The sequence below is a fragment of the Ascaphus truei genome, chromosome 3 (genome assembly GCF_040206685.1).
Source record: "Ascaphus truei isolate aAscTru1 chromosome 3, aAscTru1.hap1, whole genome shotgun sequence".
Classification (NCBI taxonomy): domain Eukaryota; kingdom Metazoa; phylum Chordata; class Amphibia; order Anura; family Ascaphidae; genus Ascaphus; species Ascaphus truei.
Window position 1 is genome coordinate 198,161,366 of NC_134485.1, and position 19,354 is coordinate 198,180,719.

Genomic DNA, 19,354 nt, shown 5'->3' on the forward strand with positions numbered 1-19,354 from the left:
ACAAACGTTTGCTTTAAAGCCGCTATCACCCGTGTAATAAAAATGACAGAAGATATTCAGTATCTGGCACTTCTGGGGTTAACTTTGGTTACAAATTGCCTTAACAACACAAGAAATGTTTTTATGGCCTGTCAAGTCCGGACTGTGTTGCACAGAACTGATAAAATCTACAGATAAGGACATCTGTTTTGTCCAGAGATGGGATTAAAATGTGGATTTACTGACACTAGAATAAACAGGACACTTTTAAAGATACCTTCAAATACATTCTTTGGAGGGATCAGGGGGCGTGGATAAGAAGTTATTCCCAAATTTTTGAAGAATATCGAATAGATATTCGTAACAGTTACAATGAGACAGATGCAATAAGGCCAAACCCTTCATGTTTAGGAGGTGGCAAGGGACAGATATAAATTTGTCGCTCAAACTTAGAAGCAAGTCGGTCAAAATAGTCTTGTTACATTCGGCAAACTCGCCTGAACCTATTGATATGAATCACGTTATTCCAAGTATTATAGTGATAAATTATTGAGATCTTTTATATATTGAGGCAGACTTTAAACGACAAGACAGAGTTTTATCTTTTAGGTCGTAAATGTCAGCCAGAGCCGATTATGACAGGGGTGGGCTTATGTTGGTTTCAATGGTAGAAGTATAGTACGTAAGACTCACAAAGGTATTATGAAAATCAAAATTCAACAGAGGTTTGTTTTGGGATCAGATTGGTGAGTTCTCATATTTTCTGTCAGTGATCTCTCTGGGAAGAACCTATGACATTTGGTAATGTATAGGGATTCTTCAATATTATTTTTTTTATTTTAAGAAACTGCGTGCATTGTTCTAACTATATTGTCTTTTTATAATAATTTTTCCGTAACCTAAGCACTGTCTTTTTGTATATTATAGTCAAACTTTAATAAGTAATACTTTGGGCTCTGATTGCACGCTTTGTAGAGAATAAATTAAATTTTCAGACACATTTTTCTATAACTGATTTTTGCGTGGTAAGTGCATAGTTTTTCTTTAGTAAACAGGGACAAAAACCCTGGCAGAACTACTTTTTTTTGCGTTTATCTTTGGTGGCAGCTAGATTGCAATGGAGTAAGGATAAATATAAATTAATCCATTACAACGCAAATCCGCTTATAATGCGATGTGAACGTGGCTCCCAATAATATGCAGCAGATCTCCTACAGAGGCGGCACATTTTATTTGAGTGCGGCTAGCTCCGCAAGCCTGGGGATGCCCCGGCATGTTAGCCGCACTCCCTCGGCGTGCCGTGCGTCATCGACGCGCGGTCACGCGTCATCGGGTGCCTGCGCCCCCTGCACGCGCGTCCAGGGCTCCCCGAGGGAGCCCTGGTGTCCCGCGATGTGGGGGACGGCGGCAGGGGGTTCCGGGGGACCCGGCGGACCCGGCGAGCGGAGGGAGAAAGCCCTGATCGGAGGGCGCTCCGCGGCTTCGGCGCGCGCCAGGCACATCCCGGCGCGCGCCTGGTTACTGCTGCGGCCCAGACCGGGCAAATGCTCAAATAAACTCGGCCGCAGCAGTACCATGCCCCTACCATACCATTTTCTTTTCTCACCTGTTGACCAGGGATTGTCATGTGCCAGTTGGCAGGGAGCTTGCTGTCTGCGCCCCCCTCACCCCTCCTCCTCAGCTCAGGCATCAAATGATGTCACGGGGCCTTAATACGTCACGTCCCCATGGCAACGCGAAGTCCTGTGACCCTGTGGCGTCATTTGACACTGGAACTCTCTGTTCTGGGAGATCTCTGTCAGTCTGATACTACCACCCACTGGGCTGTCAGAGTGCCAGGAAAAGCCTCAGGAATTTAACCCCTCTATTTCCGTTTTTATCCCCGCCCCCCCTCCCCCCCCGGCAGATAGAAATGGCGGAAACTTCAAACAAATGGAAGAAGTTTACTTTAGAAGAAAAAATTGTTGCGAACCCAAGTGGCTAGAGTGACCTAGGTGTGAACGAGTCTACAGTTCGTGGATAGAAAAAGGAGGAGGAGAAACTTTGTAATGCAGTCTATAGAAACAGACGATAGACTGAAACGGAATCGTTTGCAGCAACCTCAAGACAGCCAGTTGGATAAAGCTGTGTTTCAGTGGTTTGTCTAAGAAAGATCAGAAGGCATGCCTCTGTCTGGGCCCCCATCTGCAAAATGTTTCACAATCAACTTCACGGAAATGAGTCAACCTCATTAACAGCTAGTAGTGGATGGCTAAATCGCATTAAAAGGCAAAATGGAATAACCAAAACTGCTATATCAGGAGAGATACGTTCAGCTGACGATGAAGCTGCATGCTCGTACCCTGCCAAGCTTCAGAAGATAATTGAAGATGGTGGCTATACCACAGAACAGGTGTATAACTGCGATAAGACCGGACTGTGTTACAAAATGTTACAGAATACCACTCTGGCTTGAAAGAATGATGATCAGCGAAAACAAGGTTTAAACAAATGAAAGACAGAGTGAATGTACTGGTTTCATCAGCAGTTCGTACCCGACGTACTTAAACACTTATGGCAACAAAGGTCGGATACCAAAGCTCTGTTGTTGCTAGATAACTGCCCTGCCCATCCGTCTGCCGATAGCCTGATAAGCAGAAATGGCAAAAAATGAGTAAGCTACTTGCCCAAAAATACCGCCGCTGTATCAAGGCATTATATCAATGTTCAAGATTAAATTCCAAAAGACGCTAATACTGCGAATAATCACGCGTGAGGATTCTGGTACTGCATTTATAAAGAAGCTAAACCTAAAATAAGTTTTTTACATTGGTGGTGAAGCATGGGAAGCAACCAAAAAATGTGCATTTCTAAATGTTGGAGAAACATAACTGGTGCAAATCTGGTACTGGCTAACTTCCAGGTAGGCCAGTGACAGTGATAAGAGAATTACTTGAGGGCTTTACAGAGGAATAAGTCGCCGACGCCAATCTATTTTTTGAAAGCTACATTAATGAAGGCCTCACAAAAAATAACATGACCAATGCAGAAAGAGTACTAGAACCGTTCGTTCATAGGGAATTTGGGGCCACGATAGACTCTTGGGTAGATGGGGACAACAGCTGTCTTACCTATGAGCATATGACTGACTCAGAAATAATCGAAAATATTACTAGCGAAAATCATGATTTGGATGCATCCGAAGACTATGAGGGCGAGGAACCAGAGCTGCCACCTAGGATCGCAGAGGTGCTCGCAGGTTTGCAAACTGGACTTAAATTTCGTGAAACAGAAAACGTAGATTCCATTTCAGTTTTACAGTTAAAATGCTTGATTGCAATTGTTAAAAAGAAGCAAAGAGATGCAATGAAACAGTCAACCCTCGATAGTTTATAAAAAAAAATGAAGCACCTTAAAGTTTACTCTCAAGTTTGTTTGTTAATGTACGGTATGCTTTTCCGTAGTAGTTGAATTACACTGTTTTCTCTTTTTTTGGAGTTATAACCCCATCGTTAATTTTAAACAGGAATGTAACTGTAATGTAACACATAGAAAAGCAGTTGTGAGTACAATACTGTATCTACAGTATGTGTTTATGTATGGACGAAAATTGTGTTTATCGTACAACATGATTATTTGTGTCTTAAATACTTTATTGTACAATGCACCAATAAAAGTTTGAAACAATACAATTGTACATTGTTTCTATATTGTTAGTCTATAGCAGTGGTTTTCAACACACAAACAAACACACACCTCACACAAACAAACTCCCCCCCCACACACACTCCCCCCTCTCACACACATACAGTAGAGGCAACGTTTATTCTAACATTTGCCGTAAACTAGCCGGGTTATATTCTGGGTATGTGCTGGGTATGTGCTGGGTATGTTCTGGGCTAGTTTGAGGCACGTTTAAGGTATTTCTGCATTGACTAACGACCCATAGGATTAACACAGCAGGGATCCCTGGCATTCCAATTCAGTTTGAATGGGACTGCCAGGGACCCCCGCTGTTAATCTGATAGGCCATTAATCAATGCAGAAATGCTGGGGCTAGTTTAAGGAAAGTTTAAGGCATGTATTCAGAATGTACCTGGGTGTTTCCTGGGTTTTTTGGGGAATTGCCACTGGTTTTTGTTAGAATAAGAGTTGCCTCTACTGTACACACACTCTCTTCCTCCCCCACACAAACACACACACACACACACACACACACACACACACACACACACACACTGTCTCTTTAAGGGAGCTGACTCTGATTTTCCTCTCTCCTTGTCAGCTGGAAGCTGAAGGCACAAGCAGAGAGAGGAGAGAGCTTCCAGCTGATGCAGGGTCAGCCCAGTGTGGGCGTTCTGCAGCACCCCCGGGTCTGGGACAGCTGGGAGAGTTATCCCAGCTCTCCCCCTCTGGCAGCTGCGGAGCCCCTGAGGGGTGCAATGTTCACCCAAAAATTATTGTAACGTGATCCACATATAACGCGATCACATTCTTTGGACCCCAAGCACCGCGCTATAATGGGGTTCAGCTGTAACTTGTGCAAGAGAAAAGTGAGTTAGCTAGTTTAGCCGTGTGAATTAACCCTTATTGTATATATATCACATGCTCACAAGTGTGCTGTTCGTGACAGATGGTATATGGATTGAGGGGAGATATTGTTCATTTGAGGGACCTTTGCGGAAGGTGATAGCGATGTATTAACCCTCATCCCATATACAGGTCATGTGTTGTAGGTGAAATAACCAAAAAAAAAATTCTTATACTACCTGTTGTCCCCAAACCTCCAGGGAACACTTGGTTCCAGAGATATTTGCAGTTTGTGTCAATCACCAATAAGAAATTGGCCAAAATCTCAGACGAGAGGGTCCCCTGTGGTAAGGTGACTGCAGACCAGCTCCATGGAACCCCCCAGTTCAGGTAACATTAAAAATTTAAAAAAAATATATATATATATATATATATATATATATATAAAAATAAATATAAAATATATAAATAAATAAAAAATATATAAATAAATAAATATAAAAAATATATAAATATATATAATATAATATATATAAATCAATTACTTGGTTACCTAAAAAACATAGACCTAAGAAATATATAAACATCCTATAATTAGCTTTACACAAGGGATATGGGACTCAACATTCAGGAAATTCAAACTATCTTCTTTTCCTTTTCCTCTGACTCCAATATTGCAAAATCCAGAATTTACTCCAGGATTGGCCGCAGATTTGTATATGATCCATGGGAGTCTGGAGGATGGCATAAAGTGGCCAATTTTTATTTCTAGAATCAGATTAAATATTTTATGCAATGCAAATCTGATTTTGATTGGGCAGAAACTAGAATATTTCAATACTTTCAAATTAGACATTGGATATCACAACTAAATATTAAAAAAAGCTGCAATACAAGAAACGACACAATTACTCATTATACATCTACTTCAGATCTTATATTATCTATCTACAATATACTTATTCACATCTATAGTAACATACAACCTAAGTACTTTTCAGCTTGGGAAAGAGATGTGGGGTATACCATTTCTGATACTCAATGGTCTGAAATATGGTTTAGAGCATCTTCATCATCCATTTGTACTCTTCAAACTGTAGGTAAAAATACCTATAAGGTTATTTTTCGTTGGTATTTGGTACCGTCCAGATTAAAACAAATATATCCTATAGCCTCAGACAGATGTTGGTGCAACTGTTCCATGGATGGATAGTTTTTCTCATATATGGTGGTCTTGCTCTAAAATATAAACCTTTTGGATACAAGTTTTAGAAGTCATGAAGGAAATTACTGGTTTTAGTCTCCAGTTCGATCCTTTAGTGGTTTTGTTCGGTGCAGTAGATGTGAATAAAAAGTGTCCTTAAATCTAACTCCAGTTTTCTAATCACACATTTACTATTATCCGCCAGATTGTGCATTGCTTCTAACTAGTGGGACGCGGCGGTTGCTGAGGCTCCGCGCTCATCCCCAAGGTATTTCAATTAAATGCCGGGAGACCGAGCGAGGCCTCTGCCACTTCACTTACTGTGATCCAGTCGGCTTCAGTGACGCATCGCTGTGGCAATGCGGCATCAAATTACGCTGCGGGAGTCACGTGCCGTGACGTCACATGACCCCACCAAATTGTGCTTTGCCTCTAACTGGAAGAATGTATAGGCACCAAATATGACACAATGGTTGACTAGAGCAAAAGTGTGCAAACTGGGGGGGCGTGTCCCCCCTTGATTTTTTTGGTGGGGCACAGTGGTTGCAAGGGCCCTGCGCTCTTCCCCAAGGCATTTAAATTAAATGCTGGGGGACCGCGTGAGGCCTCTGCACCTTCACTTACCGTGATTCAGTCAGCTTCGGCGACGTGTCACATGACTCCGCAGCATCATTTGATGCTTCAGAGCAGGTAAGGGGGGCACGAGTAGGGGGCATGAGCCAGCAGGGGGGCGCAAGGCAAGAAATTTGCCCACCCCTGGAGTAGAGCATGGGTAATATGTGCTTTAGAGAGCATTACTTTTCCCTTACGACAGAAACATTCTAAGTTTATGGATATCTGGTCTCCTTTCTTATCTTATAAATAACTCTATCAAAACGGGACCAGATGATGCTGGGAGTTATAGTACTGTATATAGATTATAATTTTCTTTTGTTTTTTTCATATATGAATATTTTTATTTGTTCTGAAAAGAAGAGGTCTCATATATCGACACGGTGTCTTTAATGTGGCAATGTCTAGTGTTCTTACAAAATTCTTGGATAATATATCAGCTATTGTATTTGTGTGTGTGTGTGGTGTGTGTGTGTGGGGGTGGTTATGGGAGGATAAAAGTATAGTACAGTAGATATGAATATGTTTAGTTTTTTTTCATGCTACATTTATATTATATGGATGATGACAGTATGATATTCGGTGTTTTAAATATTTTATACAGTATATTGATACAGATACATCATTCTGCTATGTATGTTTAATTATTGAATTTATATTATTTCATATTACTCAAAAACTAATAAAAGGATTAAAAAGATATACATACTGTACAGGTACAAACAGAAGTCTCACTCAGTTAGAAGACTTTCTAGATCCTTCCCATAATCAATGTATTTATAGGCTTTAATGGAAAATGTAACTTTTGGAACAAAACAGAAAATAATTTGTGTGCGTGAATTTAAACGTTAAGAGTATATGAATACAGAAAATGATATGGAGTATGTATGCGAGTATAAATAATAATAATAAACTTTATTTCATATAGCGCTTTTCTCCCAATGGGACTCAAAGCACTTCACAATTACAGTATAGTGCACAGTATGCAGCACATAGGAATTTTTAGAGACTCAGTCCCTGCCCAGATGAGCTTACAATCTACATTTTTTGGTGCCTGAGGCACAGAGAGATATGGTGACTTGCCAAGGTCTGACTTTTTGAGACTCGAAAACTGGATTTCCCAAAACAAACTGTTTTTAAACACTGACAAGATTGTAACAATGGTATTTGGGACCAAGACTACATTTTTAAAGCTTCCAATGACTGAGCTCCAGATCAGAACCAATGCTTACACCACCCTAACTCCTGTTACTAGTTTTAAATACCTGGGCATGTGGTTTGACTCCCACTTAACATTCGGGATGCACATTGATACCCTGACATCCAAAACCTATGCCAAACTAGGTGTACTTTACAGGAACAAATCCTCCCTAGTCTGCTGGTCAGAAAGCGTATCGCACAGCAGATGATAATGCCAATTATCGACTATGGAGACATAGTATATGGCTCAGCACCCCAAACCCACCTTAGCAAACTTGACACCCTCTACAATTCAATATGCCGTTTTGTTCTCCAATGCAACTACAACACACATCACTGCGAAATGCTCAAAGAACTAGATTGGTCATCACTTGCGTCTAGGCACAAAGTTCACCTTTCCTGTCTTGCCTTCAAATACTTTCTGGGCAAGCTACCCATCTATTTGAACAAGCTCCTCACCCCTACCACATGCAGCACTTATCATCTGAGATCTGACTCCAAAAGACTGTTCATGGTCCCAAGGCTCACCAAAGTATCCAGCCGCTCCTCCTTCTCTTACCATGCACCCCAAAACTGGAACAAGCTACCAGAGACTCTCACATCCACCACCAGTTTAAGTTCTTTCAAAACTAAGCCTGTCTCACATTTTAATCTGGTCTGTAACTGTTACATAAGCCGATAATATATTTTTTCATTAACTGTGCACGCAATGTCTTGTATATAATGTATACCCTGTTCATTTATGTAACTGTATTTGTAACTATGTATTATTTGTCTTAACTCTATGCCCAGGACATACTTGAAAACGAGAGGTAACTCTCAATGTATTACTTCCTGGTAAAACATTTTATAAATAAATAAATAAACAAGGAGCAGACACCAAAATTTGAACCAGGCTCCCCTGCTTCAAAACTCGGCGCCTTTACTGACTAAGCTACTCCTCCCCCATGTACGAATTTAGATCAATAGCGGCATATGCACACATTTAAATGGGAAATTGCATGCTATGCAAGTGACGTTTTATTTTTTACCTGTCCCCCTACTGAAAGTTATCCTGATGTTTTGGCCCATCTAGTTGCTCATCTGAGCAGGTAACTAACATGTCAGGTATTCACACTAATATTTAGATTACCCAGCAAAAATGTACAGTAGGAGCCCATGTTACAGTCTCAAATGAATGGAATTGTTCATGTAAATTTATTTCAGCACTGTATCTCAAAAAGCCTATCACCCTGCATTGGACTCCTCACTAGTAAACACACTGTGTCTTTCAGTATGGAGTGTATGAATAAAACGCAGAAATTAATATAGACTTACCCGTCTTGTATTGTCAAGAACCGTCTGATCTGGCTTTCCGTAATTGGGTGGATTGGCATACGGGTCATACCCCAGTTTGGCCAACATTGGCGCAATGACAGGCATGTCTCTCAAAACGTCTGCTGGTATTTTCCCAACCCATTTTGACAAAGCTTCCACATTTACTGGTTTAATGACCTGATCAGTGGATCGCTCAACTCTGGGGAGAAAAATAAATAGGACAATGAAGTGACCAACCAAGGAAAAATGAATTTCATTCCATTGTAAAAGATGGTTAGTTTGAAAAAATTATTTAGCATTGACTATAGTTCTGTTATTATCAAATATTATAGTCAATCAAATCAGCTTGATTCAGATGTTTTTAAATCAATAAACAATGAAATAAAGTAAACGCGACTTACTAAATACCATATAAATTTAGGTATGAATATTTAAACCTCTATTATTGGGCAGCTTTGCACAAGTATTTATGTAACTTAACAATGCTTTATGAACATTTCCACAATTATGTAAATATTTATAAATGTTGTCCGTCTATCCATAGGATCCACATAAGAAACATTATTCAACTTATTTTATTATTATTGGATGAGTGAATGAGCAAAGCGAAGACATCAACTAGACTTCGTGGCCACATTGGGTGTGTGTGTTGTTTTTTTTGTTTTTTTGTGTGTTTGTGTGTTCTCTCTCCACAGGTCAAACGCCTTAAACGATTCTGATGACGTTTTGAGGTTATTTTCAGCATTTCCGCTATCCTAATTTACAGGGCTCGACAAATGCACTCGCCTGCACACCACAGGCGAGAGTATTTTGGACGCTGTCGAGTGCTTACCTGCGGCGAGGTGAGGAGATCACGTCTTCTCCCCTGCATATTGTAATATTTCCCTTGCAGGTCCTGTAAAAATGGCCACGCGGCGTCAAATGACACTGCGTTGCCATGGCAATGGGACCCTAGATGACGTCACGCGTGCCACGTAGCAAAACATCCCATTGCCATGGAAACGCGTGACATTTGACTCCGTGCAACCATTTTTCCAGGACCTGCAGGGGAAACATTACAATTTGCAAAGTAAAAGACGGAGATCATCGCACCACGCTGCCGGAACCCGCCGCAGGTAAGAGTCGTGAGGGGGGAGGGAGTTACTTTTGGGTGGGATGGGGCAAGTTACTTTGGGGGGGGAGTGGGTTTTGCTCTAGTTTGTCGAGGCCTGCTAATTTATATCTGCCAAAAGTTTCAACCACATTGGTGCAGCCCCCATCTTGGAATATTTGTTTATTAAAAGTGATTAAAAAAAATATTAACTGGAACCTCTCATTGACTGGATACAAAACATTAAACGTATTGTTTTGCAACTTGCACTACATTTTCAGACAATTTGCTTGAACCATTTCAGGGCAATGTAATATTTAAAATGAAAATAAATTAGTAATCATGGTAACAAGCAACACTATACAACAATAAGGCTGAGGAACCTCCGCGGTCAGCAGCGCGCGCGGCCGCGTCACTCACCAGATCCTGACTTCCTCCCAACTTTGGCCCGAGTCCCTCCTCACTGAAAGGCTCACTACGCCCTATGACGTGTCAGCCATCAGGGGATGCAAGAGGATTGTGATCCCGAGCGGTGACGCGTCGGGGGTCCCTGGGTGGTCCCCAAGGGTTCCCGCAGGCCCCACAGTGCAGCCCGGGTGGTACCCGCTAGGCTCCGTGGATCTAGGTGGTCCCTGTGAGTCCCCGTGGGCCACAATGGGGTCAACGGGTGGTCCCTGCGGGCCCCAACGGGGTCCACGGGTGGTCCCCGTGGGTGTCTGGGGGTCCCCGGGTGGTTCCCCGTGGGCATCCGGGGTTCCTCGTGTGGTAACCGTGGGCGTCCGGGGGTCCTCCTGTGGTCCCAGTGGGTCCCTGCTGGCCTGCGGTACCAATCCTGTATTTAAAATAAATAAACATGGCCTACATTTAAATCAATACAGCTCCCCCAAACACATACAGTACAGTAATGGGCAAAATAACTATTATCCAGATATGGATAATAGATTATTTGCCCATTACACAACATTAGCTAGCCAGCATAAATAAAGTAAATAAAAACCATTCTACTTACCCCTGGCAATATGAAGGGCGTCCTTGTCAGCTTACTGCAGGTCCTTGTCCTCCGTTGCCAGAAAGCATACATAGCAAAATACATTCTAATGGTCCCTAGTCCCTTAATCACCTTAGCGGTTAATAACCGCTATAGTAATTAAGGGGTTAACCCACCCTGCCCAGCTACTCACCCAGGACCCACAATACTCACCCTGTACCCATTGATTGTTATAGTAGTACATCATACCCATATAATATGTGCATGATAAGCTACTAAAGCAGTCAATGGTCTGTAGTGTTAATCCGATGGGCCATTATAGTCTGCCCCGGCAAAACTTGTGGGGATCACGGGGAGATCTTGAAATCCATTTTGAGATGTGTTTGAATAATGGCCGCTGCATTTGTACTCCCATCAACTTAAGAATTGTAAGTTACAGTAAAAGCAATGGAGAGTCAATCTGTTTACCTCCAGTGTCACTTCTGGATAGTACTTGTTTGTGTATTAGCTACATGAAGTAGGCCAATAATAATACAACTACAGTGAGGATCTCTGCCTCCCATCATTCTTGTATCCCCTCTTACTTGGTTTTAACTGTTTTCAGCCCTGCTATCTTTTTTATTCTATATTGTTCCCACTTACTTCTACTTGTAAGAAATGATCATAACTCAAATATATTTCTACTAGTACAGTAAATATTTTGTGCAACTGCATCTAGCCTCACCAGTGGCCAACTGATCAACCCTAAACATTATGTAGGAGGATTTAATAAAGTTAAAAACATAAAATATACTGTTGCAGTTTAGATATTCACAGGGATTTCGTACCCCAAATGTCTGAGTCGCAATCCCAGGTGCTAAATAAACATTGGCAGAAACAGTAGTTGTTGGGAGGTGGAAGGGTTACTGATAACATTCAGTGCTGTAGGTGCCTGGAAAAAATGGCTCTGCGTTCATCTCCCAGATGCAGCAGCACAAGAATGGTTAAAGGATTTTAATAGAAAATAAGAAAAAATCAGACATAAGAGGAAAGAAGCTACCTTCATAGTTTACAGTAAGATTCGCTGACAGGATGTCTTTTCTTCCTCATATGTTTCTTCCTATATAATTTTAATCAGGCTAACGAACAAGAAAACCCATCTGCTTGTTGTGTGTTCTGTGGCCACAACTCACACTTACTATTTTTAAATACTATACTTATTATTCTGTACATTGTATTTACTTTTTCAGTTTCCTCCTGATTACATATTTGTATTCTGGAAGGACAGAGATGTTTTGTGCTTTACAGAAAACAAATAGCTAAATCAATAGTTTAAGGATCATCTTCAGGTATTCATCAATAATCTACCCTGATGAAGTGATCCTAACCACAAAACGCTTAGGGTTAATTTGTTTATTGGCTGCATTCCAAACTCCTGTGGAAAAGTCCTGGTTCTTTCTGCTGTCCGCATTACAAACTGACGGAGCCCACAGCAGGTGATGTCACGGGGCGACTGCACCGCTCGAACACACCGGCAGGCAGAGGCATGGGGACGACACCATAAAATCTGCAGGACTTAGTCAGCGAGTGTCACACTTCCCCTTAAAAGTGTGCCGTTTAATTATGAAGATATTGTGAGTTGGACACCGCATGTTTTTAGATGTTTTGTTATTAAATTGTATTACACTTTGGGCGTTTTGTGCGCTCGCTTTTCTCTCTCTTTATATGTATTGAAGGAGGGGAAAACATATAACAGAAAGCAGCACATGCACGGGACCCCTATTTTCAGTAAAGAATTGGAACACCTGTTTCACTTCAGATGAGACTTTTGACCTTTGATTGGACTTGTGTTTACTCATGGGCTTTCTTTATGTGTTTTAGGGTTAATTTCTATTTTTAGTGCACCCACACTATTTTATTATTGTTATTTATATATTATATTTCCCGGATGTTCACTACACCAATTGGCTAATCATTATCCTCTATTTTTATAACACATTACTAACTATACACCACAATTTAGTGGTGCACTATTTATCTTCTTTCACATTCAGCAATAAGTTTGCAGTGATAGATAAGGTATTATATAGCAAATTTAACATTTTGCAACTCTCTCTTTTAAAAAATGTTGTAATTCTCCAACATACTGTATGCTTAGTTGCCCAAGGAGAAACAAACATAACCATTGGCTAGGGTGCTGTTTCTCTTAACCAACAACTACAGTACTCAAACTACCACTCTGAACATAAGACATGTACAGCGGCCCAATGAAAGATCAAGTTTCAAAGCGGCTTATTCAATGTGATTGTGCCGATTCAGCGGTATTGCCAAAATCAGCTTTATCACACTTTATTGAGTAATTATTGAGGCGGTATGGTGTGTTTTCTCCGAAAGACATGCATTGAAAATTAAAGGGTAACGATGAACTTTTGAGATTACGATCACAATCACCAGTACCTGTTAATGGGTGAAAGACTTCATCTTTCCCTGAAAAATTTCTATATTATGAGTCACCACATTCCTCCATGATGAAGTAGTTCAATACAGTACAGGCATACCCCGCATTAACGTATGCAATGGGTCCAGAGCATGTATGTAAAGCAAAGATGTACTTAAAGTGAAGCACTACCTTTTTTCCACTTATTGATGTATGTACTTTCCTGCAATTGTCATATACGTGCATAACTGATGTAAATAACGCATGTGTAACAGGCGCTATAGTCTCCCCGTTTGCGCACAGATTCGGTACAGGTAGGGAGCCGGTATTGCTGTTCAGGACGTGCTGACAGGCGCATGCCTGAGCTGGCTTTTGCCTATTGGGCACTATGTCCTTACTCGCGAGTGTACTTAAAGTGAGTGTCCTTAAACCGGGGTATGCCTGTATATGCTTAATTCTGTCAGTTACTGTACAACTGGATACCATCAACTTCTGAATGTTGTTTCAATATTGATTGTTTCATTTGGACTTTGGGTCATATACAGTAAAGACTTTGATCAGATCTGGAGAGTTTATGGCGTTTAAAGGGGATTATTCAAATCTATCTATTTACATGACGTGTGTGGTTTCCTGTTTTTTAAAATATTTTTTTATATAGTAATTTAATATGGTGTGAGTATTTTTCAAGGAATTTTTTGAACATACTGTATATCCTTTGGGAATCTTAACCATGCAATTAATACATTTATATTTTAATTTAAATGTGTTGATCCTTATTGAAAGGGAGAAGGGGTTGAGGTCCTTTAGTGACTATTTTTTTTCTTCCAATAAAATAAGCACTTACTAACAGTCAAGAAAACAAAAAAAATTGAGAAAAAAGTAAAACACTTAGCAAGGACCCATACATTTAAGGGTGTAGTCCTGTATTGGAAAAGATTTAACGAACGACAATGATATACTTAAAAAAGATTACAACTAGATGACTGATGCGGTTTTTTTCAATAAAAATCAAACCTTTAAGTCTATATAGGTAATGTTTGTAAACATTGTATCTTGAAGATTAGGGTGAATATTATGGCATGTATCTCTCCTTCAACCTGCCATTCCTCAGTTACCCTTGTTTGCCCAAAGTTGGCCAGTTAGTGAGTCTGTGTCGTAAATAAAAACCAAAAAGAACATTTTCAGATTTAAAAATAAATAATAATAGTTTTGTCAATAGTTAAACCTGGTCTTATATGGTATTGCATAAACATGGTCGCACATGGTATTTTTTCTCTCTTCTCCTACTCTCTCTTCCCACCTTCCCTCTCTCCCACTTTCCCTTTATTTTCCTCCACTCCTCCCCCTTCTCTCTCCACTGCCTCTCTTTAATTTAATACCTTATGATGTAATCAATTCTTTCCACCTCTCTCCTTCTCCAGCATTCTTGCTTTCTCCTCATGCGCCAACTGACTTCCTCTCTTTCTTTCTTCATCTGCTTTCTGTCTAAACTTTATATAGCTACTAGCTGATATACCCGACGTTGCCCGGGATTAAAATTTCCTGCTTCCTCCTATCTCTCTGCTTCCCCCTCTCTCTCCACTCCCCCCTCTCTCCCCCGCTGCTTAGCTCTGGTTCCCCCCCTGCACAGCTCCTGCAGCCCCCCCTGCAAAGCTCTGGTGCCCCCCCAGGACAGCTCCGGCAGCCCCCCCGCCCCTGCACAGCTCCAGCGGCCCCCCCCCACCCCGAGGCAGCAGTGCCGGGAGGCGGCGGTGGTGGTGGGGGCGCTGAGGGGAGATAGTATGGGGCCCACGGGGGTAGTGAGGAGAATGGCTGGTGGAGGTGACGTGTTGCGCAAACCCCCCCCCCCCCCCGCCCTCGCATGTACCCCGGGCGCTCGTTCTCCCCCCTCCCCGGCGCTCCCGGTAACCGCTGAGTGTGGCTATGCGTGGGGTGAGGAGAAGCTCCAGGGTAGGTTACCTGCAGTGAGGAGGAGAAGCGGGCGAGTGAGGAGTATTGAAAATTGCCTGTGAGCCCGTGTGTGACGTCAGCCCACTGTGACATCACAAACCCCGCCCCATAGCCAATGGGAGAGCTTGCCAGCGAGAGGGGCCAACCAATCAGAAAACGCACAACACAACACACAAGCATTTCACTTTTATAGATATAGATGTCACCAATGAACTCATGCCAGAAACAAACATACATATATTATATATATATATATACTTATTTATGTAACACATGTACCCCCACCCTCTGGGAGATAATGCTTTAATTACAAGGTGTTGTGGTGCGTCGTACCTGTGAGTGTCCAGGAGAACTGAGCTGTCTGCGACGGGATGGAGACCAGGACAGGCTTTTGATGATCTGATGTTCTTTCACTCAGGATGGTTAGCGCTTCCAGCTGTAGTGGGCTCCAGGATGTCCAGAGATCAGTCCCCACCAAAGCATAATTATTTCCCTTCTGCCCAGGGACTGACACTCAGGCAGGATTATAATAAAAGCAAAGGGGACCTCTGCAGTCACTGAAGTTGTTCTTTATAGCGGATGCAGGGGTCTCAGAGTGTCCCAGGCCTCTGGATGGTGCTTGCTCTAGCATTGTGAAACCTTAGATCCTCTATAACCAGCCAGCCCATGAGAGGCTGACTGGCCTCTCCCTCCTAGCCGGGAGGAGACAGCACCTACTTCCACTCCTAACACGAAGGGGAGGGCTCAAGGTCTGTACCCTTATAGCCTGTACACATACCATGAGTCATCACCACTTCCGTCACTCAGAAAGTAGCATGAGGGGGTCAAATGCCCACAGGATGGCCTGTCAGCCTGTAGCTACAAAGGACTAAGGCTGAGCTCAAACAGAAAGCTACCTTGCTGCGCGTCCGCGCCTCTGTCTGCTGGGCAATGTGTGCTCATCCCCAGCAGACAGATTGGAGGTGGGACTTTAAAAAATAAAAATAAATAAAAAGTGTGCGTGTTTGTGATTGGCTGGCGAAGTACACGTGACACGGATGCCGGTACACGTGACGCGGCTGCCGCTTGAAATGACAACTTCAGTTGTCTCCAAGTGCAGCGGCGTCAACGTTGTACTTTGCCGCCAGGGGTCGTTTTCAGTTTGAAAACAACCACAGAGCACAGCGAAAGAGTGGCGAACGTGCCTGCGCACGTAAGTGCGCTCATGTCGTATCGCTTTCTGTTTGAACGAGGCCTTACGTGACAGGGGGTAGAGAGGCAATCGGGATCAGCCCTGTTATATTTAAATTACCATAATTTCCTTCCACAGGTTCAGCTATTTCCAAGTATCTTTTTCCTACTGACTGCCATTCGGGGTGAAGGCATCGTCGTAATGGCCAGTCCAGAATACTGCTGTATAGCACACCAACATTTCATTCCATTGCTACACACAACCTCTTTGTGTAATGGCTGAGATTTTCACAGCTCACATACTGCAGATAGAAAGCATTCACTGCATGGCTACCATGCATTATGATGTCACAGATGAGCTCATGCCAAATACATACAGACATACTGTACAAGACCCATTGGCTTTTACAGTATATACTAAATTATAAATCCCTGCTTCGGAGAAGGTTACACTAATCAAAATGACTAATTACTTGTGTCCCTCCCTCCCTTCCCTTTAATACCATTAAAGCTGGAGCCTTTCCTCCAGCATTCTTTCATTTTCCTCAAGTGACTTCCTCTCTCTTTCATCGCCTGCTTTGAATGTAAATGTTACAGCTATCTAACTCTCCTTATTTGCCACCAGGCAGCATTATGATGTCTCATGCCAGATACATACAGGTACAAGGTACAACACCCACTTGTTGACTTGCTTGTCATTTTAATAACTCAAAGAATTAATGCGCTTAAATAAATATAAAACATAACACCCAGGTGCACACTCCTAGGGTCCCCTTAGTGTGCCTGCAAAGTTTCAGGTATCCAGGTTTCATGGTATTGGAGCAATGGCCCTGAGACAGACAGGCAGACTTGCTTTTATTATTAGTAGCTAAAATGCCCATGTCCGCACAGTTGCTGTACTCTGGAGTCATCTTTTCCATTGCAGACCTAAAACTATTAATCAAATCGATAATGGCTCCTTGTTTAACCTGATCAAGAACTCCTCCTTCCAGTGATTGAGCCTGCACTCAACCATAAAAGCCCGTCAAAGTGACGGGTTGGATTTTCTGTTATTAAAAAGTTTAGTGTAAACATGCATTACTTTACCTTCATGATTTTTATTCTTTCCCCACTTCTCCCTCTCCTCTTACGCCTCCCTCCGCATCTTTCCTTTAATACTTTACGATGTCACCAATTCATTCCGCCTCTCTTCTCCACCCATTCTTGCATTGTCCTCACGTTCCAATGGACTTACTCTCTTTCTTTATCTGCTTTCTGTCAACTTTTTAATTCTGACTCTCCCTATCTGCCACCAGGATACGTATGCGCATTATTATGCCATGTGCCAGATACATCCCTATCAGGTACAACACCCACTTGGCTTTTATACTGCTGCGGCACAGTTTATTCGAGCATTTGCCCGTTCTGTGCCGCAGCAGCAGCCTGGCGCGCGCCCGAGAGTGACGGGCGCGCGCCGAAGCAGCGGAAGAGCGCCCTCCGATCGGGGCGCTCTCCCTACCGCTGCCGGGTCCGCCGGGTCCCCCGGAACCCCCTGCCGCTGTCCCGCGATCGCGGGACACCAGGGCTCCCTCGGGGAGCCCCTGGACGCGCGTGCAGGGGGCGCACGCTCCCGAAGACGCGTGACCGCGCGTCTATGACGCGCGGCACGCCGAGGGGCGGCCACTAGCAAGCCGGGAAATCTCCCGGCTTGCGGATCTGGCCGCAGTGTAATAAACTGTGTCGCCAGTGTATATACATTTTTTTAGTAACTCCTAGAACAGAATGTATGCATTTAAATAAACACAAACCCTCAGGGTTACATTAGTATGCATGCAAAGTTTCAGGTTTCTAGGTTTCATGGTCTTGGAGCTACTATATGACTGACAGTCAGAAACACAGGCTGTTTTATTATTATAGATAGACTAGATTCAGCCGTACCATCCTGCGCAGGACATAACAAAATACAAGTCATATTCAACATGTCATTAGCAGTAAAATCTTTGTAACAGTTAACAATAGAGAATGATTGCAATTTTTTGTTGGAAGGTGCACATTTGCCTACTAACAGTTTCATGGGTTAATATAGGTATATTAGAACAATAGTACAATATTTCAACATTAATGTAACCTCTTTGACTACCTATGTTTGTCCATTTTCTGTCAGATGGGCCTGCATGGTATTCTTTAAAAGGGGCAAATGAAGTGGTTACTTGATTTTTTACATATTGTAGTATCTTATCCCACAAGATAGTGCCCCATTTACAGGCTGCAAACAGGCTAGTTACTGTAGCTATGCTGGTCCTAATTATTTATTCAGGAGAAAAACACCATGTTGTTGGGGCAATCCACCACGTGTCTACTTGAGAAATAAAAGCTACAGTATGTTAAACATTTTTACAACCAACCAGAATGCACTTTGGTTACATTAATGTAACACCTCTACCCTCAGCCAATAGAAGAGGGGCCACACCAAACTGTCACAATGTGTTTGTAGGTGATTCTCTACGGTTACCATATTCCTCACAGTGCTGGATTTTGTGCAGGGCTGGGGTGTTGAGAAAATAAGAAAAAAATGGATGCTAGGAACTTTTCTTTAACTTTATTAAACAAGCATCTTAGGGCAGCAACAGGATTGTTTATCGGTCATAAGATCACTTCTTGTTACATGCTGTAACAGGGGAGTAATCCCTGTTCAAGTAATGTGCCTTTAATCTAGCAGTGTGGTGTTTAACTGCTGGTAGTCAATTAATAAACACCACCTGCCTGATCTAGATTGCTTACAAAAGCATGTCTGTTGAGACAGGAAGTGACTCCTTAGCTCTGAATGAGAGCTGACCTTTGGAGACAGAGGAGTGTTCTTGAGTCTCCCAGGAGAGACTGACCAAGAGAACACACATCTCTGGAGCTGACCGGTCTTGATCTCTGCCCAGCATAGCTGAT

General features: G+C 42.4%; 1 protein-coding gene across 4 annotated transcripts in view; it reads right to left on the bottom strand.

Annotated features, from left to right (window-relative positions):
• The window catches only part of TPST1 (tyrosylprotein sulfotransferase 1), a 269,597-nt gene that overhangs the window by 83,961 nt on the left and 166,282 nt on the right, over positions 1-19,354 (bottom strand). For all 4 annotated transcript variants that reach the window (XM_075589911.1, XM_075589914.1, XM_075589913.1 and 1 more), the window contains exon 3: positions 8,822-9,020. In XM_075589911.1, the coding sequence (XP_075446026.1) occupies positions 8,822-9,020 (199 nt within the window). The remainder of the gene's footprint in view (positions 1-8,821; positions 9,021-19,354) is intronic.